Source organism: Vigna unguiculata, chromosome 5 (assembly GCF_037176805.1).
Source record: "Vigna unguiculata cultivar grain cowpea cultivar isolate G323 ecotype 2 chromosome 5, ASM3717680v1, whole genome shotgun sequence".
Lineage (NCBI taxonomy): Eukaryota > Viridiplantae > Streptophyta > Magnoliopsida > Fabales > Fabaceae > Vigna > Vigna unguiculata.
In genome coordinates, this window is record NC_140796.1 from 9,858,573 (window position 1) to 9,881,887 (window position 23,315).

Here is a 23,315-nt window from a genome sequence, read left to right on the forward strand (position 1 = left end):
ATCAACGATCAGTCTAAAATGTCACCTCATTCTAGAAGTAGTATATTCTTATATTCATGTACGAGAACAAGAATTAAAAAACTTACCTCAATAAAAAGACAAAATTTTAATGTAAAATAACATTTTGAAAGTGATAACAATATATTTTTTTTTTTACAGAATAAAACCATTCTTTCTTTAACTTTTTCGCCTTTAATAAATTTAGTTGTATTATTCTTGTTTTAAAATATCATTTAAGTCACTTCAAGAAAGGAATAAACTAAATATTATTAAAGCCAATTTTTTAAAATGCTAAAAAGAAAACTATTATTATTATTATTATTATTATTATTATTATTATTATTATTATTATTATTATTATTATTATTATTATTATTATTATTATTATTATAACATAGCAAGTACGAGTTCCTTCCAGGCGGCAAGAATACACCTTTCATTTCTTTCGGTTCAGATACTGTGAATATGTTGTTCTCTATATGTTTGTTGAATTGAATATTGAATATTGAAAGGCACAAACCTCAATGATGGCATCATGTTACTTTAGATTCACAGATGCCGTATTCAACACGCCCCTCCAAACATATACGCATTATTCATCAAATTTGGCAAACCTTTTGTGCCATTTCAACCCACCAGACAAAGTGGTCAACTTTGTAATTTCCACTAGTGTGCTTGTTCTTCACTGAAGTAGAAATTTCCACATAATTCTGACGCATAAACGTTGAATCCAAAGAAACCAGTAACAGAGCATGTGTTTTTGGTTGTCAACACACTAAAACAGTGCAAGGCAAAATGAAGAGAAGCATAGAGAGTATGGGTTTGATTCTGAAGGCTTTTGCTGTTTTAGAATTAGTATTGGTGATAGTCCACCCTAGTGCTCATGCTTTGAGCAGAGATGAGTTCCCTCCTGACTTTGTTTTTGGTGCATCAGCTTCAGCTTATCAGGTTCTTTTGTAGTTTCTTACTTTTCACTAGTATAATACACTTCATTGCTTCTAGTCTTTTTGATTCTGTAGCTCAATTTGTATTCATATGTTATGAATTTGTAACTGGGGTAGTTTGAAAGGTTGAAGGTGCAGCAAATGAAGATGGAAGGAAGCCAAGCATATGGGACACTTTCTCCCATTCTGGAAATGGTATTAGTATTACCCTCTACTCTCACATATTTATTTTGAAATCATGTCTAAGGTTTAATGTTACTATTTTGATCAGAGAAATTTAATGAAAAAAATTGTTTTCAGGGAATATGTATGTAGGTGATGGAGATGTTGCGTGTGACCAATATCACAAATATAAGGTCGGTGACCCTTGAGCATGTCTAGAGAAAACCAAAAGAAGCTGTTGTATATTATACACACACATGCATGCATATGCACAAGATGAATCTTATATTCGCCACTGCTCTATATTCATGTTGTTCACCTAAAAAGAGTTTGTAGTTTGTTCTGAGGTAATAGCATACCTTGACTTCCTGCAGGAAGATGTTCAGCTCATGGCCAACATGGGTTTAGAAGCCTACAGATTTTCCATATCATGGTCTAGGATTATTCCAGGTGAGATAATCAAACTTTTGTCTGAGATATTCTTAAATCAATTTCTAAATTTCTAAAATAAAATGCAAAAGTAATTTATTAGGGGCAATGAATTTCTGACTCCAGTTGAATGTAGTTGCCAAAATCAAACTGTTATTTCAATACTGTTCTGACCTTGCTGTTTCCATGTATTGCCAGATGGAAGAGGACAAGTGAATCCCAAGGGACTACAGTATTACAACAACCTTATTAATGAATTGATAAGCCATGGTTCTTATGAAACAAGATTTTTATCTTCAAGTTTAATTAAACAACTAAGAGGGATTCTTCCAGGTTGTCTGATGAACATTTACTTTTTTCCTTTTTTGATTTCTCATAATGTAGGAATCGAAGCACATGTTACATTAAACCATTGGGACCTACCACAAACACTTGAGGATGAATATGGAGGATGGGTTAGTCGAAGAGTTGTGTATGGTTCCCAAACTCCAAGTCTCTAGTTGTGTTACAGTCTTGTCCTAGATAGAGATTGTGCAGATTAAATCTGTCACGAAATTGAGAAAAGGTATCTATTGTGATTAACACATTTATATATATGTTTGTAGGAAAGACTTCACAGCATATGCAGATGTGTGCTTTAGAGAATTTGGAGACAGAGTTAGGTATTGGACTACTGTGAATGAGGGCAATGTGCATGCAGCATTCGGCTATGATGTAGGATTCTTACCACCTCAGAGGTGTTCTCTCCCTATAGCTAACTGTTCCAGAGGAAATTCCTCAACGGAGCCATATTTGGCTGCCCATCATATGTTGTTAGCACATGCTTCAGCTGCTAGGTTATATAGGAAGAAATATCAGGTAAAAATGATGTAACAACTGTTCCATTCCACTGTCATTCATAGGGCATTCTATTTGCATTTTGAACCATAGTCTAGCAGGACAGAGTTAGAGGTGATCACCATGAGGGTGTCATTTCAGAAAATCTCTTTTGATTGCAGGGCTTGCAGCATGGCTTAATTGGGTTTAATCTCCTTCCTTTTGGTCTTCTTCCACGAACAAATTCTACTGAAGATATAGCTGCTACTCAAAGGCTCCAAGACTTCTTCATTGGTTGGTTAGTAACAATCTGTGCATGCTATGTCTTTCTAATGCTTGGAATAAATTAACTGTAAAGTGAAGAAACAATATTTCTATATCACACACTCTGTGTGCAAGTTAGTTAAATAGTAAAGAATATGTTCTGACTGTGATTCAATTCTTAACCTCTTTGTTTGTTCCCACTTCAAACAAAAGCACACTGAATTGTTAGGTTTATCACATCTAAGGTACTATCTATTTAACTAACAAAAGTGTTTATAAACAACCTTTAGCTTTAGATCTTAAGCTATGTGAGACTTTTTTTGTTGAACTAAAACAACTTTGGCTGAATGGTTCTATTTCTCATTTCTTTAGTTTGGTTTCGCCACAATCACAAGAAAAACACAAAAATGAAAGAAAATAACTATACTATAAAAGAAGGTTTTATACATCAATGCCACACATATTACATACGCATAGAGTTTCACATGTTTTCTATATATGGAACTAAAGAAAAGGAATAACGGAAAACTACTACAACAATTAAGACAAGATTCATTTAATTCAGGCGGTAGACGGTATAAAATCTGACTAAACTTAACACTACTAGACCCTATAGTAGACTATATTTTGTGCTCTCTATCGGACAATCATGATTTAGAGATGTTAGGAATCCAAATATGAGTTGAAAGTTTAACATTGAGTATAAATAACAAAGTTGAGTAACAATAAAGAAAAAAGACACACCTTATCTTAAGACCTTCACGAGACTCTTAAACTTTAGTGCAGAAGATGAACTCCTTATTAGATAGGGTGTAGTGTTTGTAGCTTCTCCCTAAAAGGACTTGGGCAAATCAACTACCAATAACATACTTCTTATCTGCTCCAAAATGGTTTTATTTATTCTCTTAGTAAGATAATCTTTTTCAAGGTGTACCTACAACTGTCTTATGTTTCCTTAACCTTTCTTTCTTGCAAAACTCATTAAACTGCTTTGATACAGACTCCAATCCATTGTCAATTCTAAGCACTTGAAGTTTGGTTACCTATTGATTAATGGTCATGGTGTGTCACTCCTTAAATCTTTGAAAAGTCTCAGTCTTACTTTTCAAGATATAAATCCGCACCCTCCTCTAGTAATGTCTATGATAGTGAGGAAGTAAGGCCCTGCACCATGAGTTAGAGCTTGTGTTGGATTCCAAAGGTCTGTATGAGCACACTCAAAATATCTACTGCACACACGCATACCATTCTCAAACTTCAATTTTTGAGACTTTTCAAGTATGCATTAATCACAAAATTCTTGATCCTTCATTTCATCACCTCCTAACATATTTTGCTTGTCCAATTCCATCAAACCTTTCTGACTTATGTGTCTTAACATCAAATCTCAAAGTTTTGTCTTATCTTACAGTTTGACTAGCATAAATGCATAGTCTTTATAGAACCATCTAGTATGTAAAAGTTTTAGGAACTACAAATGTTTGCTTTAAAGTCCTTATAGTACCTCGTTCAATCTTGGTAGACAAACCCATAAGATCAAACATACCAATTGACAAAAAATTTCTCTATCTTTGAAACATATTTCATATCCTGTAAAACCATCTCCCAGATGTCATACATTTTCAATCTAATTGACACCATGTCTTGCACCTTACGGGCTTTATTGTTCCCAAGAAAAACTATGCCTCATTCTTTCAGTTTTAAAGTCTCAAAGAACTCCTCTACTGGACACATGTGATAAGTGCAACTTGAGTTCATGACCTAGCTCTTCTGTGTACCTAACACTAATGCCACTAACACTCCAACAGCTCATTATTGTAAGACACTACAACAACATCAACAAATTCTGTTCTAAAATGTGAGTTTCTACACCTCTCATTCCTCTCCTTCTTTGGATACTCTACCTTGTAGTGACCTTTTTTGTGGCAATCGTTGTACTAAGGTCCTTTTTCCACTCTATTGTATGATGAATGCTTTGACTTCTTCCGTTCCACCTCCCTCCTTTAATTACTCTTGAAGCTTCTTTAGTTCCTTAGTTTGAATTGAGGTTTGTACTTTTCCAAAGTAATGGTTTGTTCTTTCCCTGACAACAGAGCATCTTTAAAATGTCCAACCATCTTATGCAAGGTGTTAAGAAACAATAAAGTCTTATCTTCATTTTCGAGCTTCACTTTAATGTTCTCCAAATTGTTTATGTTGTTAAATTATATTAGTTGCTCTACTATCATTCTTGATTTTCTCATCTAATGAATACAACTGTTGCTTCAAATAGAGTCTGTGTAAGAGATCTCGTCAAACAAAAATGACTTAAGTTTCATCCATATTGACACAACAATTCTCTCCTTCACAAGTTCCATCAATGCCTTATCCTTCTATACACAAAATTATGGAATTTTTCGCTTTGCTGATTATGTTAGTCTTTGCCTTTTGAGACGAGGAGGCCAACATGTTCATCTCACTCACCCTTTATCGCATCAATAGATTCTTGATGTATCAAGATAACTTCCATTTTGATCCTCCATAATCTGAAGTAATTCTCGGCATAAAACTTCTCAATATCAAACTTGGTGGCCATATGTTCAAACTTTGATCTTGACTTTCTTCCTCTCGTTCCTCGCAAACGATGCCAATTGTTGGGTTCACAACAATCACAAGAAAAATACAAGAACAAGAATGAAAGGACACAATTGTATTATAATAAAAGCTTTTATACACAAAATGTATCAACACAACGTATATTGCATAAACATGCAATTTTGCATGTTCTCTATATATAGAACTATGGAAAAAAGAATAAGAGAAAGCCAAAGACACAGTTAAAACAGAACACCATTTAATAGAGGTTGTAGATAGTAAACAATCTAACTAAACTTAATACTACCAGATGCTCTCTAGTAGGCAGTCTTCTTTGCTCTTCATTAAACAATCATAATTTAGAGATAATACATCAAATTTAGTGATGAAATTTTGAAAAAATCCCGTAAACTTTCCCATGCAAATAAATGCGTAGCTTTCAATTATGCATTAGCTGATACAATGGGCTTTTGTCTCTGATTTGTCCGTGCAGGTTTATGAATCCCTTTACATTTGGAGATTACCCTGATATAATGAAGAAAAATGCTGGTCCAAGGCTTCCTTCCTTCACTCAAAAGGAATCAGATCTGGTTAGGGGCTCCATCGACTTCTTAGGAATAAACTTTTACTACTCATTTTATGTCAGGGACAGTCCGAGCAGCCTGCTGAATCGCAATAGAGACTACCTAACAGACATGTCAGTAGAATTTGAAAGTATGTCATATGCTGTTTCCATGTCCTATTTTTGTTGCATAACCAATTCTATATTGAGGTTCAACAAGTTACTTACATAGAAATGTTTCTTCATTGTCAGAGGTCTAGTCCTTAATTGTATGAATCAAGTTACTTATAAATGGAATTAGACTTATTTACTTGCTATTTTAATTTTTTTCAGTAATTGTACCGTTGAATGAATCGTGTTCCAGCATTTGTCGTTGTTGTTTACTGTTGATCTTAGAATTCTTGGGGTTTTTGGCTTCTTCACCTTTTGCTAATCTTTTGCTAATACATTTTAAAGACCTTCCGGTGCTCCACTATCCTGATGGAATTTCTTCTGTATGCTACCTTGTCTCCCTCAAACATGAACTTTTAACATAGAGATCAGATTCACACTATATTTTCATTTCTTACCTCTGCATTCAAGTCTTCCTCTAAACTACAAGAATCCACACCAGTGTAAAATGTTATACCACGTCCTGTTATAGCATGTTTAGTTAGTTGATGAAATCAATCTGTGATGTCATCCATGTTCCTCCATTTTTGTGGAAGTGAAACCACTAATTATGTTCTTTCTGGTTGTAGGAATTGATGTAAATGATACATCATTTAGCGGTGAGGTAACATATCAAAAACATTTTGTTATTCTTGTCTATTTATTTGTTTATTCTTCTAAAATGTAACTTCAATACTTCCCACTAATCCGCTGATTGGTTTAGGTTCCAGTTACTCCTGGGATTTTCCTACGGATGTTAGACTCACTAAGGAATGCATATGGCAATATTCCCATTTACATTCACGAAAATGGTATGAAATTTTCCAATTCATGAAATGCACATTGCATATCTTTTATGGAATTCAAAAGTTCCATGTTTCTTTTATCAACATATTCAACTATCCTACTATGTAGTTGTATGGTGAGCCTTTTTAGCTTTGCAGGCCAAGAGACACCTCGTAGTTCATCATTAGATGACTGGTCGAGGGTGAATTACTTGCATGCATACATAGAAAGCATGGTTGATGCACTGAGGTACTTCTACTTTTATTTCCATTTTCAAGTTGGAAAGTTAAAAGGCTGTGCACTCTGTGTAAAAATAGTCGTCAATTGTGTCAGAAAAGCTAACTTTTGTATATTCTATTCCTTTGTTTTTGACACATTGACAGGAGTGGATTAAATGTCAAAGGTTATTTTGTGTGGTCCTTCATAGATGCATTTGAGTTATTGGTTGGTTATGAATCAAGTTATGGTCTATACTACGTAGATATGAATGATCCAAACCGAAGGAGGCAACCTAAGGTCTCTGCCGAATGGTACTCAAATTTTCTGAAAGGGAAGCCTATGGACCCAAAGATCACAAAGGAAACTCAGAAGAATGCAAGTGAGCTTTCACACAAACCCTCACTTCATAGTGCCACGTACAGTAATCAGAACACGTTTAAAATTCAGAGCGAATAAGTCTTCTGATGTCAAAACAAAATCATATGAAACTTTTAGATTTTGCTCAATGTAACAGTTTTCAGTTGTCATACAGAAATATGGCATACACGAACACTGGTCCCATACTTATTGGAATTGTCATTGAATAATGGATGTCAGTAACTTGAACTTTAGTAGAATTTAATATGGCATACTTAGTGGAATTTACTCATTCTTGGCAGATTTCATCTTAAAACTAATTCACATTAACCAAAGTTATCCAACAAATATATAAGTTGGTGTTTACTGAAGTGAACGAGCTCACCAGAATATGTTATCACTAAGATCAGCTATAGATTCTGATGCAATGTCAAATATAATCTTAAAAGCAATTGATATTAAGCAAAATTGTATGACAAATATTTAAGTTACACTTCAAAAACAGAGAGAGACCATGTGAGAGTTCTCGATAATTCTTTTTCCCAAATCAAATTAAAAAATAATAATCAAGGTGTTCTTACCTATAGATGGCAAATAAAGCTCCCGGTGGGTATTACTCGAACCTGTCTCCGTTTTGACGGGAATCCCTGTATTGACTGGATATGGGGATGGATATGGGAAATCTCCGACTTTTTCAATTGGGTACGAGGATGGTTATGGGTATGTACATATGCCTGCCATAATACCCGTCCTCGCCATATCTCCGTCATCATTTAAATTATTAAAATATTCACAATTAATTAAGTAACCATATATATATATATATATTTCATTTTTTTATTTCTTTTAATTATTTGGTCTGTCATGAAACTCATTCGCATCTCCAATATATTTTTGTATCTTATCATAACATTTATGTAATTATGTTAAAATAATGTATGTCAATTAAAAAAAAAATTGTGTCTCATATTTGAATATCTCTATTATTTTTTAATATTTGTATTTATTGTATATTTTCCTTTCACATGAGTATGTTTAATACTCTCAATTTAATTGTTTAATAGCATAAATCATTCATTTACTAAGTAATATACAAAAAATTCTTTACTTATTTTTATTAATTTTTGTTTCATTTGAAGAACTCTTTTGTTTCGCTAAAACAATTATTTCTCGACCATTAAGTATATATGTTGATATTTGAAAAATATTCTTAGATGTCTAAGGTAGTTTTCATCTTATAATACCCTTAATTATACATTCGTTTTCCTTTGTGTGATTTCTTTCAATAGTTTCTCAAATTGTTTCTAAGACATACATTTGTTAATTTTTTAATATTTTTATTTGTTGTTTATTTTCATCATGTAGAATACTATTTCAGTATATTTTATCTAATTATTTTTTATTTTCTAACTCATTATATCAATCATACTGTAATTTTTCACTATAATCGTATAAATAACTTTTATTTACTACAATATCAAAATTTAATGTAATTGCCATGAATAATTTTTTATCACCATCCAACATATATTGGAGTTCAAAAGATACAATAATCATGTTAAATTTGTTTTATTATGTTTATTATTTGTTATTTGCGTCATTTTGATTAAGTGATGTATTATCATTTTTATTAGTGTATAAAAAAAGAGATTCATTAGAATTTAAAAAAATTGAAGTAAACAAACATTTAAAGTATATTTTAATTTGAATATTTGTTATATTTTTTTAAAAAAAAATTTACATTTTATCAACTAGGTTTCATTAATGTTTGGAGTTTGCAAATTTAATAAATGTTTTAGTTCTCATGAATTTTATTTGGTATTTCAATCTAAAATGTAAATAATTATAATTTATTTCAAAGTATTTGATATCGAAGAAAGAACTATCCTCCTAATATTGAATATTTGATAATATTATGTTTCCTTTACCATAATTTTTTATTATTTTATAAAAATTAATTAAAATTTATATTGAGTAGTAAGGAAACGGGTATGGGTATGGGTACAAGATTATACTCGTTACTCGGTGGGGATGAGGATGAATTTTTTTTATGGGGATGAGGATGGGTAAGGGATAGTGAAACCCATCCCCGCCCCGTTGCCATCCCTATTCTTACCAGAAGGCAGTGGCGGATTTTGACTACAAAATTTGGAGGGGCCAAAAAATATAATTATTTGACTATTAGATTGGATCATTAGTATAATGCTTTAAAAAATAACTCATCTAACTGAACAATTTGATCATTGGTACAATACTTTAAAATATGTGAAAAAGTAAAATCTATCTTGTTTCCATCTTCATTAACAACTTCTCTTCTATCACGTTTAAAGAATGAATCTTTGGTTTTATTCTTCATCAATATAATTTTAAAAAAGTTAATATTAAAAAAATAATTTATCATAATCTAATGAGAAATTGAGAATCGTAATTATTAAAAGAAAAATATCTTATAATCAAGTCACAAAATTGATTTGAAAGAACACATAATACATTATTTTTTCTTCTATATTCATAAAAAAATGAATATACAAAGTTCATGAAATAAAAAATAATATTAATAACTATTAAACTAATAGTTTATTATCAAGTGAGACAAGACAATTACCGTTTTTTTCAAGGAAGGAAGATAATAAATGATAAATGAGAGCAAAAGTAATGAGTTTGTGTCTAACTTCTTTTTTTCTTCAAAAACAAAAAGAAAACATGAGGCTGAAAGATGAGTACAAGTTTGTGAAAACCTAAAAAGACAATGAGAAATAAAATAAAAAATATTTTAATAAATATTTGTTTTAATTACTATTTTGGTTTTTGTTTCCAAAAATGTAAGTTGGTCCTCAAGTTGATTTAGTCTCAATTTGGTTCTGATTTTTTAGTCGAAATTTGATATTCTTTTGACAAAAACAAAGACAAAAAAATAATTAAATCTAAATATTTTTACTCTTTATTATATTAAATTTTATATTTTATTATTTATTATGCTTTATAAAAAATTAAAAAAACACAATTTAAATTTCTATCAATTTTTAAAATACATTAGTTATAATTTAAAAAAAATCAAAAATATTTTGAGGGGGCCAAGGCCCCTCCCTGCTCCATATATAATCTGCCACTGCCAGAAGGTACAGATTCCATGGACGAGTTGTGAAAGGAGTGAAGTTTTGGTCTTTCTTCCTACACCTCCAAGCATTTCTTCTACCCTTCCAAAATTTCTTTAAATTCCCAAAAAAACCCTTTGACCATTTAAGGAAACTCACGGACATCACACTCCCAAAATTACTTCTGGATGTCGACTTCCGGAAGTCAAAATATATGATTTCCGGAAGTCAAAATTAGGGGTGGCAAACGGGCCAGCCCGGCCCCTTTTGGCCCGGCTCGTATGTGGCCCGTCAAAAAACGGGCAAGGACGGGCTGGCCCGTCAAACAAAAACGGGTCAATATTCACAACCCGTCCCGTATATGACGGGCTAACAGGCCGGGCCGGGCTGGCCCGTCTAGTTTTTTTTTAAATTTTTTTAATTAGTTTTCAAATTTTTTAATTTGTTTTATTTTTTAAATTTGTTTATATATACATATAAATTATTATTAAAGTCATATTTAATCAAATAAAATATTATTTTAACTTTTAATTGATTAGTTAATGTTTTAATTAGATAAGTTAAAATAATTATTAAATTTACATATTAAATTATTCAATTATAACTAATAATTCAAACTTAATTTGTAGGTGTTAATGATTTAAATTATAATACTATTATATATTTCTACATTTAAAATATATAATCTAAAAAATTAATTTTTTTAATTATTTTTATTGTATTTTATTTTTTTAAAACGGGCCAACGGGCCAGAACGGGCCAGCCCATACTTTGGCCCGTCAAGTTGACGGGCTGGACGGGACAGGCCAGAACGGGCTGACGGGTTGAAATCTTCAACCCAGCCCGTTCCTTTTAGCACGGGCTGACGGGCTGGCCCGTTGGGTCCAACCCGTTTTGCCACCCCTAGTCAAAATATATCACAAAAACTCGACTTTCGGAAGTCAAAATATATAACCGGAAGTCGACTTCCGAAAGTCAAAATATATCACCAGAAGTCGACTTTCGGAAGTCAAAATATATCACTGGAAGTTGACTTCCAAAAGTCAAAATATATCACCGGAAGTCCACTTCCGGAAATCAAAAATCATTACCAAAAGTCGACTTCCGGAAGTCAAAAATTTAATTCTATTTTAAATATTTTTCATTCTTTTAAAATTTATATTTTCTAACTTTTATTTTATTTTATTTTTTAAAACACGAATTAAAAATATTCAAAATTATTAAATATATAAATTTAAAAGAAATATTACTTTGAAAAATAAAAAATAAGTAAAAAAATGCTAATTAAAAAATTAAAAAATAATTTAAATTAAAATAATAAAACTTTAAATTTATATATATATATATATATATATATATATATATTTCAATTTTTAGTTAAAGTTTTATTATTTTAATTCAAATTATTTTTCTATTATATTTTTAATTTTATTAATTTTATTGATATTATTATAATTATTTTATTTATATATTTAATGTGTATAGTATTTATATTTTATTTGAATTTTTTAATTTTATTTAAAATTTAAATGTTTAATTTTAATCAAATTTTTAAACTTTTTTAAATTTTTAAATTTTTTATTTTTTTATTTTTTTTATATTTTTAAATTTAAATTTATTTTTATATAATTTATTAAAAATTTAGTAAAAATAAAAAAAATCATATTTAAAATAATATATATATATATATATATAATGAAATTTAAAATTAAAAAAAAGGAATATATATATATATATATATTTGCATATATTTTTTCTTTTTTTTCTTTTTTTTTAATTTAAAGTTTTATTATTTTAAAATCAATTTAAATATTAAATAAAATTAAATGAAGCAGAATAAATTTTTGATTTTTGATTTTTTTGATTTAAAGTTTAATATTATTTTAATTTTACTTATTTTTATATTTATTTTTATTTTTATTTTTCAGTATATTAAATAAAAATAAAATTATATATATATATAGATATTAATATTTAAAAAAAAATATATATTAAGAAATATGAAAACATAAAAAATAAATAAAATAATAAATAATAAACTAAAAAAACAATTAAAAGTTAGAAAATATAAATTTTAAAAAGATTTAAAAAGATTTAAAATAAAATTAATTTTTTGACTTTTGGAAGCCGACTTTCGGTGATAATTTTTGACTTTCGGTGATACATTTTAATTTCTGGAAATCGACTTCTAGTAATACATTTTGACTTCTGGTGATATATTTTGACTTCCGAAAGTCATATATTTTGACTTTCGGAAGTCGACATAATTTTGGGGGGTGTGATGTCTAAGGATTTTCTCTAATGGTGAAAGGGTTGTTTGGGAATTTAAAGAAATTTTGGAGGTGTAGAAAAAATTTTGGAGGTGGATGAAGAAAGACCCGTGAAATTTTCGTGGTGAGATAATGAACTATCAAGTTTTGGTTCTAATGTTCAATTGTCAAATAGATATTTACCTGTAGAAGACTTTTTGATAATGAGAATAATAGTTTAGAAGTAAGAGAATTACTTAAGTAAGTCCTCCATTTGGTCAATACTTTTAAGCTTTCGTAAATAATGTTGCATAACAAAAAAAATATATTTAGTTTTCTTATATGTTCTTTAGTCCTACTCTACAGGTGGAAGAGTCCTCCAAAATTTGATGGCTAATATTTTCTGCACCCCATCACTTTCAGAAATTATTTTTGGGAACATAATAAACAATTCTGATTTTTTTTTTCCAGAAAGCAATCTTTCTCATCTTTGACGGGGTGTTGAAAGTAATGGCAAAATTTGATAAGTTAGTTACCAATTAGTGTACTTTGACAAGTCCTTCTAGTTTGTGAGTCAAAAGCATTTCAAGTTGCCCTATCATTTTTTTTAACTAAAATAAAAAATTATTTAAAAATTATTTTAATGTATCATATTATTTGATATATATATATATATATATATATATATATATATATATATGTATATATATATATACATATATATATATATATAGAGAGAGAGAGAGATAAACACATTTTGAAAATAAAAAATTTTAAAATAGTTGGCAGGATAGGTCAAATTTTTTAAATTATTTTAGGGTTAAATATGTTTTTGATCCCTTAACCTTCAGTGAATTTTAGAATTAGTCTATTTCGAAACTTTGGACCAATTTAGTCTTTCATCTTTCGAAATACGTGGATTTAGTCATTTTAATCAAATTTTGTTAAGTTTATTTGACATTATAATCGTGTTTCATAATAGTATTTGACTTTAACATTAAAGCAAAAATGTGTATAAACAACTCAAACACAATCCTCAAATGTGTACGAAATATCAAATAAACCTAACAAAATTTGATTAAAAGGACTAAATCTTCGTATTTCGACAGATGAATGACTAAATTGGTCCAAATTTTCAAAATGGACTAATTTCAAAATTCACTGAAAGTTATGAGACCAAAAACATATTTAACCCATTATTTTAATACGGTAGGTAAGTTTACTCCACCCTTATCCTATAAGTCATGAGAAATATGATTGACTAATCACTTTAACTTTACGCGTATCTTTCTTGAATAACTCACTTTATTTTATATATATATATATATATATATATATATATATATATATATATATATATATATATATATATATATATATTTAAGTGAATAAACAATTGAATATTGTATTTACTTCTAATAATAAACGATATTTAGTTTTAATAAATAATATAATAGAAATGTTCTATTTATCCAATTATGTTAAGATGATAGACGCACAAACATGCATGCTAAATGAGTAATGAGCTATGATGCATCGCACTCCACCGCACTTTTAAGTATTTGTGTCTACCACGTATTTGTGTCTGATATTTTATTAATATTTATTAATGAAATATTTAATTCATAAAACAATAGTAATTTTATGATAATAATGATTTATAACTTTTTATGTTAACAACTTTAATACATATGATTTTAATTTGGAATCACACAATAACAATAATATATTTACCATATTTTTAAAAATTGTTATACATTTTTCAATCAATATGCATGTATCATGTATCATATCTTATTATTTTCAAAATAAACGTATTGGCGTATTAGATACGTGTTGTATTCGATACACGTATTGTATTTGTGCATCATAAGTAATAAGTAAGTGACTTATTTGAACAAGTACATGATTACAAGAGAACACTATAGCTTGGAGTTGCTTTTGTGTGAAAATGACTTGGGGGTGCGAGAATCAGTAATAAGGATGTCAAGGATGGCAGCGGGGTGGGGACCAGAACGTGTTTCACTATCCCATACTCATCCCCACACAAAAAATTAATTCTCATACTCAAACCCAACATGTATCAAGTTTTTGTCTCATCTCCATCTCCATCGGGTAATGAGTATATACTCGTATTCGTATCCATACCCGCTTTCATACTATTTCAATATTAATTAATTAATTTTTATAAAATAATACAAAATTATGATAAAGGAAACGTAATATTATTAAATATTAAATATTAACAGTAGTGTTGTTTCTTCAATATTAAATATTTAAAAATAAATTATATTATAATTATATACATTTCAAATTAGAATACCAAATAAAATTTCATGAGAACCAAAATATTCAATTAATTTGCAAACATGAAACCTAATTCATAAAATTTAAAAATATTTAAAAATATATATATAAAATGAAAATAAATATTCAAATTAAAAATTATTTTGAATATCTATTTACTACAATTTTTTAAATTCTAATGGAATCTTTTTTTTTTCATATACTAAAAAAATTATGTTACTTGATCAAAATCATACAAAGAATGATTAAACTAATAAGAGTAAAATTTTAACATAAATCTTTTACTTTTTGAACTTCAATATATGTTAGATGGTAATAAAAAAGATTTTATAACAATTACATTAAATTTTTATATTATAGTAAATAAAATGTATTTTTTAAAATTATAGTGATAAAATTACATATATGATAATGAGTTAGAAAATAAAAATAATTATATAAAAAAATATCAAAATAGTATTCAACATTATGAAAATAAACAACAAATAAAAATATTAAAAAAATTATCAAATGTGTGTCTTATTAGAAACAATTTGAGAGACCATTGAATGAAATCGCACAAAGGAATATAAATGTCTAATCAAGGGTATGGGTATGGTAAAATGAAAAATATCTTAGACATCTAAAAAAACTTTTCAAATATCAACTTAGTCGATGATTGATATATAACGAAAATAATTTTAGCAAAATAAAAGAGTTCTTCAAATGAAAATAGAAATTAATAATAATAAAATAAAGAAGATAAATTGTTTATATTACCTAATAAATGAAAAGTTTATACTATTGAACACTTGAATTAATAGTGTTAAATATTCTCATGTGAAAAGAAAATATATTACAAATAAAAATATTAAAAAAGAGTAAAAATGTTCAAATGTGAGACATAAAAAATATTTAATTGACATACATCATTTGAACATAATTGCATAAAAGTTTGGATAAGACAAGAAATATATTGGAAATAAAAATGAATTTTATTACAAACCAAATAATAAGAAGAAATAAAAAATAGGAAGTATATATATATATATATATATATATATATATATATATATATATATATATATATATATATATATATATATATATTTGGAAGAGACATAATGGTCATTATGTAAAATTTGGAGGTGCAAAGAAAGAAGAAATATTTGACAATGAAGAAATATTAGAGGTCCACAAAGAAAGCCTCTTCAATAGAGATCAAAGCATCCAATCCATGTGATAGCTGGAATAGGAAACTCTTTGTACATAATTGAAGGATGCAATGGTAATCCAAAAGGATATTTCATAGAGGTGATAAAATGGCCAGTTCGGTTTGTTTTGGTCCGTCCTACCTTTGACCTGTCAAAAATGGACTGGATCGGACTGCCTTGTCATTAAGAAACAGGTTGGACAATTCAACCCGCCCCATTGGCCCGCAACTTTTTTTTTTAATTTTAAAAAAAAATTGTTTATAAATTATAATATATATATATATATATTTGTTTATACATTATAAAAATTTTATTTATTTTAATTACTTTTAATTTTTAAACATAAAAAAGGGTTGACGGACGAGACGGCTGGACCCGTCTTTGGCCTGCTAGTTGAACGGACTAGGCAGACTAGGTCACAACGGGTTAACGGGTTGGAAATTCCAACCCAACCTGCTTTGACATCCATAATATTTAATATATATTTTTACACCCACAAACTTGATTTTTTTTTTCAAATCTCTTTTTATGCTCATTTAGAATATTTGTTGATCGTGTTTACTTTATCATATAAAAAGTTTTACAATTATTTATTTTTATAATATAATATTATAATATTTTTACATTTTTATATTATAAAATGATTGTTGATAAACCCGTGCAACGTGTAGTCAACATCTAGTTTAAATAAAACTAAAACTTATAAATTTAACTTATATAAAATAATGCATAGCATGTATCGCACGAACATGTTCTACTAAGTTGACCAAAACTATTTGAGGTGGTTTTCCACCGATAGTGCCTTATTCTATTACTTTTACAAAAAAAAAAATGATTTAACAAGTTTGGCAATTTATTTTGTCTTTTGCCTTATTCTATTAGTTCCACAAAAGTTATTATAAAGGTTTGGCAATTTATTTAAGCAAACAAATTATAACGTGCTTCCCATCAATTTAGTTTTAATTTTTGCTTAGACGCTGTTTACCATGTCATAAATATGCTCACAAACTTACTTATTTATTGTTAATTAGGTTTAATAATATTTTAGTTTTACAATTAACCTAATTTTTTTAACTTTGTCTTATTAGTTTGAAGTTCAATTTATATTATTTATTGATGGTGACATGTAACATTTTTTGTTTGTGTTATATGTCAATTTCATTAATAAGTCAACTTTGATCGATTAATAATGTGTTATTGTTGTAATATTTTTATCATCGAAAGAGATTTTATTCACGAGATTATATTTTCTTGATTTTAGAAACAGGTGAAATCAAATTTTAAACTTTCATAATAGTTGAAAGGAAAAAATATATAAATTCTTCTTCTTCTTCTTCTTATTATTTAAAATTACTTTTCTTTTTAAAATTTATACTAATTTCATGGATACTGAAGGAAAATTTCTTACTTTTTATGTCAAATTGTGTCTGAGCACTATGCACCGCCTCCAAAGGTAGTATCCTTACTTATAAATGAAGGAGATTGAAATTGTCTCTCCTCAAAGCATAACACATCGGAAATATGCAGTTGATGTTGATGAAGGCGTTTGGTCTTGCACAAATATTATTGGTAGCACTTTTCCCTGCTGTTCATGCTTTGCACAGAGATGAGTTCCCTCCAGAATTTGTGTTTGGTGCATCAACCTCAGCTTACCAGGTTCTTCTTTCACTCTCTTATTATTCTCTCATTAATTGTTCCTTTTCATGTATCATCGCCATTCACCAGTAGACACTTCATTGTCCTTGTTTCTGTTTCTGATTATGTCTTAAACCATATATATGTATATGAAAGGTTGAAGGTGCAGCGAATGAAGATGGTAGGAAGCCAAGCATTTGGGATACCTTTGCTCATGCTGCATCTGGTTAGTATCCTCTATTCACATATTTCTTGGCATCAATTTTTCCTTCCAGCGTTTAATGCTGTTATTTTGTTCAAATAATTGATTATCGAAATACATTTTCAGGGAATGAGTATTTAGGTAATGGAGATGTTGCGTGTGATCATTATCACAAATACAAGGTCTGTGATCCTGCACAACCAAATGAAATTTCATGTACACAAGATGCATCTTTGTGTGTGTGTGTCTATATATATACATACACTTCAAATTCACCTAAAACACTTTGCTGCCTGTTCTGAGCTAATTTCATACCTTGATTGTCCTGCAGGAAGATGTTCAGCTCATGGCAGACACGGGCTTAGAAGCCTACCGATTTTCCATATCATGGTCAAGGCTTATTCCAGGTTATCACTCAAATATTGTTAGCAGCATTCTTAAACTACTTTCTAAAATAATAAAAGCTATGTGTATATATGTGTGTGTATGTATTAGAGACACACTTGGTTTTGATTTTGATAAGGTGCAGTAAACCTTTGACTCAATAAATCAATATTTTATTTCCATGCTGTTGTTTTCATGTATTAACAGATGGAAGAGGACGAGTGAATCCCAAGGGTCTACAGTTTTACAACAACCTCATCAATGAACTGATAAGCCATGGTTGTGAAGACAGAATAAATTTTGATTAGCGTCTTAGAATGGTTCTTCCAAGTTATATGCATATTTAATTTTGTTGAATTCCTCATCTTGTAGGAATCCAGCCACATGTTACGCTGTTCCATTTTGACTTACCGCAAACATTGGAGGATGAATATGAAGGATGGCTTAGTCGAAGAGTAGTGTATGGTTCCCTAACTTCAAATCTCTAATTGTCCTAGATATATATGCATCTCATGACAAGACAAATACATCAGTTAGAAAATTGAGCAATGGTTTTTGTTGTGATTAACATGTTTATATGTGTATGCATATAGGGAAGACTTCACAGCATATGCAGATGTGTGCTTTAGAGAATTTGGTGACAGAGTTAAGCACTGGACTACAGTGAATGAGGCCAATGCATGTGCAGTTTTTGGCTATGATTTAGGAATCTCACCACCTCAGCGGTGTTCTACCTCTTTATCTAACTGCTCCAAAGGAAATTCCTCAACTGAGCCATATTTGGCAGCCCATCATATATTGTTAGCACATGCTTCAGCTGCTAGGCTGTATAGGAAGAAATACCAGGTAAACATTATCTAACAAATGCACAACTCTACTATATGTATGGCATTTTGAAGCATAATTAGAAAGGATATCATTAATGATGATGATTATCATCATCATCATGTCATTTTGAAATAGTTAATCGTCATTTTATTTGTTCATACAACAATCTCTTTTCTATGCAGGCAATGCAGCATGGCATTATTGGGTTAAATCTCATTTCTTTTGGTTATCTTCCAAAAACTAACTCTGTTGAAGATGTAAGGGCTGTTCAAAGGGCCAGAGACTTCAGTATCGGGTGGTAAGTAACAATATAGTCAAGATACCTCTTTCTAATACTAGTTGACATAGCAAATTTGCATGCTGGAATTGCAAAGAACCAAGTTCAGATTTCTATATTTTCTGATGTTTTCCTTCATGTAACAGTCCCTAAAACTTGTAGACACACCACTTTATCTTGCATGTAAGTTAAGCTATAAAGAATGTGTAGACAAAGATTAAACTCTTGGATCATTTTATAAAAATCCGACATTTTTGCCTCCATTGATTGCTACAGCAGACATGTCTATTATTTTTACTGCAGGTTTATGGATCCTATTACATTCGGAGATTACCCTGATACAATGAGAAAGAATGTTGGATCAAGGCTTCCTTCCTTCACCAAAGAGGAATCAAATATGATCAGGAACTCAATAGACTTCTTAGGAGTAAACTTTTACTTCTCATTTTATGTTAAGAACAATCCTGCCAACCTGCAAAATGAGGATAGAGATTTCATAGCAGATATAGCAATGGAAACTGAAAGTATGATATAAGCTTTTTCCCTGACCAAATTTTATTGCATACTACTTCTATATCGAGGTTCAACGAGTTACTTATATATAAATAGCTATTCATTTACTCTGTGGGATCTCATCCTTAACAAATTCTCATCAAAGAAGCTGACTTGTTTACCTGCTGTTTTGTTTACCTTCTGTTTATGTCTCTACAAACATAAATATTAACATATAAAGCTGCTCATGAATCCATAGCATAGTTCATGTCATCAAACAATAACAAATCCTGTTTGATTCTTAGTATTTTAAACTGTCATTGCTTGAGAATTGTTTGGCAAAGTCCAGTAAGAGGAATTGTACTGTGGTCAGTTGTTGTTCCACCTTCCAATGTTTGTGGAACTGAAATAGCTAACTGTTGTTTGTCTGATTGTAGGAGTTACTCCAGAGGGTACAGCTCCATATGAGGTAACATAGCATGAACAGGGTGCTCCCTGTATGTATCTGTTTACTTTTTTAATACTAAAAAATATTTTTCACTAACCAGCTGATTGTTATAGGTACCAATTACTCCGGATATTTTCCTAGGGGTGCTAGACTCAATAAAGAAAGCTTATGGCAATATACCAATATACATACATGAAAATGGTACGGTGATTTTTCGAATTTTCAATTCATGACATAGTAGTATTGAAGGTTTTACATTGTGGCTACAATCACATCTCATGATGACCTTTGTGTGAAAAGTTGTGGACAAACATTGCAATCCCAATATGGTTGCCATAGCAGACTTTAATCTTGACCTTGCAGTCCCAAACTTTTTTTCTAAACCTTGATTGTCTTTGTCTTGAAATCAGCATTCAAAACTTCCATGTTTCTTTTTGTTGTCATATTCAGTCATCCTGTTATATAGTTGTATGGTAAGTTTTTTCATTTCTACAGGCCAAAGTACACCACACTATTCATCGTTAAAGGACGGGTCGAGGGTGAAGTTCTTGCAAGAATACATTGGAAGTTTGGTAGATGGCCTAAGGTACTTTTACTTTGATTTTCATTTTAAAGCCAAGTTAAAAAGGGTTCATACATAGTTGTTTCGTGAATGCTGATTTTTGTTTACTATTTTGCTTCATTCTTGACACATCTAAAGGAGTGGATTAAATGTAAAAGGCTACTTTGTATGGTCCTTCATGGATGCATTCGAGTTAGTGGGTGGATATGGGACGAGTTATGGTCTATACTACATAGATATGAATGATCCAAACTTAAGGAGGCAACCTAAGCTTTCTGCTGAATGGTACTCAAATTTTCTGAAGGGGAAGCCTATGGACTCAAAGATCACCACAGAAATTGAGAAGAATGTGCTGTCACACGATACCTTACTGCATAATGCAGCATAAAATAACAATGCAAGTTCTTTCTGTTTTGGGGATCATAATTTGCATTTTGTGCTACCAAGTGTATGAATAAAAGAACATGGTTTATGATGTCAAATTATATTCATTTTGATCAATGTAAGTTTTTGTCCTACTATAAAAAGTATAGTTGTCGAGTATTTTGAAAGTACTTTTGAATTAAAAATTTCACACATTTGCTACTAATTTAAGATGGAATAAATAATGTAAGGTTGGCGCATTTCGTCAGTCCCAAATTCCGTTGATACTTTGACGTGCATTTGAATCTCAAATTTTATGCTCCTAGTGATGTAAATTTTCCCTATATAATATAGTTGGTCATCTTCTTATAAGATATGGATTTCCAACTAATCTAAACTTTTAAACAAAATATTATATTATGTTGGAGAATCCAATAAATAGAGATAAAAAAAAATATCTGTACCCGTAAATATTCATACAAGTAGTAAGTGAATACTGTAAATGGATATCTGGGATAACGGGTAATAGATAATTTAAACTCTGCATATAAATGGGTTAGATTGTGAGTAACATACTATCCGTATTTGAAGGTATCCATTACTCATAAAAAACAAAAAATAAAATTTAATTTATATTTTATTAGATTAAAATTAAATAAAATTAAAATTTAATTTATATTTAATTTAATATACATTATATTTTATACTTTTTGTAATTTTATTTTAGATTTTATTTTAAAAATCCATAAATTATAATTTTTTAAATATATGAGGGGTATCTATAGATACCCACGAGTTTTAAAAAACTTGCAAGTATATTTTAAATGGATGTCCAACAAGTAGCGAGGTAAGTAACATGTCAGATTTTTTGTTGCAAGTTGAGTAGTGGATAGTTATTATCCATGTCCGACCCGATCCATTCTCACTCATTGTCATTCATACCCACAACTACTCACAACTAAAATAAAAGATAAAAAAAATGTATAAATACAGATTTGGTACCCCAACTTTTTCGGAAAGTTCAATTTGGTACCCGAACTTTAGGAATGTTCAATTTGGTACCCAAACTTTTTAAACGGGTTTATTTTGGTACCTTCTGTTAAACACTACGTAACACCATTTGGCTTCTGTTGAGATGGCACTGTGTAGGCATACGTGGCAGAAACAATGGTTAGGCACGTGGTTTTTGTGGTAAAAAAAAATTCACAAGTAAAAAATTTGTGAAGTAAAAAATTTTAGAAAACCGTTGTTGTCGATTTGGGGCAAAATTAGGGATGTGAAATCGAAAAATTTGCAGAACAGAAAAGTAGGGCAGAAGCAAACTTTGGGAATTAGGGTTCGATGGTTGATTTGTGTTCGGTGATCGGAGAAGAAGGACGAAGATTTCCTTCCGTTCGTTGGAGAGGGCGAAGCTGGGAAGAAGAAGCTTCAGCGGTGGAAGACGGAGCTTTGGCAGTGGAAGAAGAATCTTTGGTTGTGAAGGTGAGTTTTCTTTCCTGCTTTTTATATTTGAGTTGATGAATGAGTGCTGATTTTTTTTTTCTACAGCCACCACTATTACAGGACAAGCTTTGATTCGCATCAACCATGAATTGTGAGAGCAAGAGGAAGATGATTGAGCCCTTGACATTTCTTCAATGTCTAGAAAAATCAGAAGAAGAGAAAATCACCTATTAGGGCACTCTCCACAAAATAGGGCACTTAAAGTTTACAAATAAAGGGGGATTACAACTCATTTTATCTGAACCATTGTTTCTGCTACGTATCCCCAGCACATTGCCATCTCAACAGAAGCCAAACGACGTTATGTAGTGTTTAACGGAAGGTACCAAAATAAACCCGTTTAAAAAGTTTGGGTACCAAATTGAACATTCCTAAAGTTCGGGTACCAAATTGAACTTTCCGAAAAAGTTGGGGTACCAAATATGTATTTATACCTAAAAAAAATAAAAGGAACAAAGATAATGTACAAAAAATAAAAGAAACAAGGCCGAAAATGTAATTTTATTAAAAAAAT

General features: G+C 29.9%; 2 protein-coding genes across 2 annotated transcripts; both read left to right on the forward strand.

The window, feature by feature from the left end:
- Nucleotides 1-450: 450 nt before the first annotated feature.
- Nucleotides 451-7,555, forward strand: LOC114185417 (beta-glucosidase 11-like). Its single transcript, XM_028073130.2, has 13 exons — nucleotides 451-948; nucleotides 1,070-1,139; nucleotides 1,245-1,300; nucleotides 1,481-1,556; nucleotides 1,734-1,805; nucleotides 1,920-2,007; nucleotides 2,141-2,393; nucleotides 2,534-2,649; nucleotides 5,683-5,903; nucleotides 6,492-6,526; nucleotides 6,626-6,713; nucleotides 6,846-6,936; nucleotides 7,071-7,555. Exons 1-13 carry the CDS (start codon nucleotides 796-798, stop codon nucleotides 7,360-7,362), a joined length of 1,611 nt encoding a protein of 536 aa, XP_027928931.1. The 5' UTR covers nucleotides 451-795; the 3' UTR covers nucleotides 7,363-7,555.
- Nucleotides 7,556-17,540: 9,985 nt separating this feature from the next.
- Nucleotides 17,541-21,417, forward strand: LOC114183324 (beta-glucosidase 11-like). Its single transcript, XM_028070300.2, has 13 exons — nucleotides 17,541-17,763; nucleotides 17,899-17,968; nucleotides 18,071-18,126; nucleotides 18,276-18,351; nucleotides 18,536-18,607; nucleotides 18,701-18,788; nucleotides 18,922-19,174; nucleotides 19,339-19,454; nucleotides 19,737-19,957; nucleotides 20,363-20,394; nucleotides 20,487-20,574; nucleotides 20,869-20,959; nucleotides 21,074-21,417. Exons 1-13 carry the CDS (start codon nucleotides 17,629-17,631, stop codon nucleotides 21,321-21,323), a joined length of 1,548 nt encoding a protein of 515 aa, XP_027926101.1. The 5' UTR covers nucleotides 17,541-17,628; the 3' UTR covers nucleotides 21,324-21,417.
- The last annotated feature ends 1,898 nt before the right edge of the window (nucleotides 21,418-23,315 follow it).

Bases quoted from the DNA above. Each gene is read 5' to 3' on its own strand.
- LOC114185417 (XM_028073130.2), top strand. From the start codon at position 796: ATGAAGAGAAGCATAGAGAGTATGGGTTTGATTCTGAAGGCTTTTGCT. The intron at 1,301-1,480 runs GTCGGTGACCCT...GACTTCCTGCAG, and splicing joins ACCAATATCACAAATATAAG to GAAGATGTTCAGCTCATGGC. The intron at 6,937-7,070 runs GTACTTCTACTT...ACACATTGACAG, and splicing joins AGCATGGTTGATGCACTGAG to GAGTGGATTAAATGTCAAAG.
- LOC114183324 (XM_028070300.2), top strand. From the start codon at position 17,629: ATGCAGTTGATGTTGATGAAGGCGTTTGGTCTTGCACAAATATTATTG. The intron at 17,969-18,070 runs GTTAGTATCCTC...ATACATTTTCAG, and splicing joins CTTTGCTCATGCTGCATCTG to GGAATGAGTATTTAGGTAAT. The intron at 20,960-21,073 runs GTACTTTTACTT...ACACATCTAAAG, and splicing joins AGTTTGGTAGATGGCCTAAG to GAGTGGATTAAATGTAAAAG.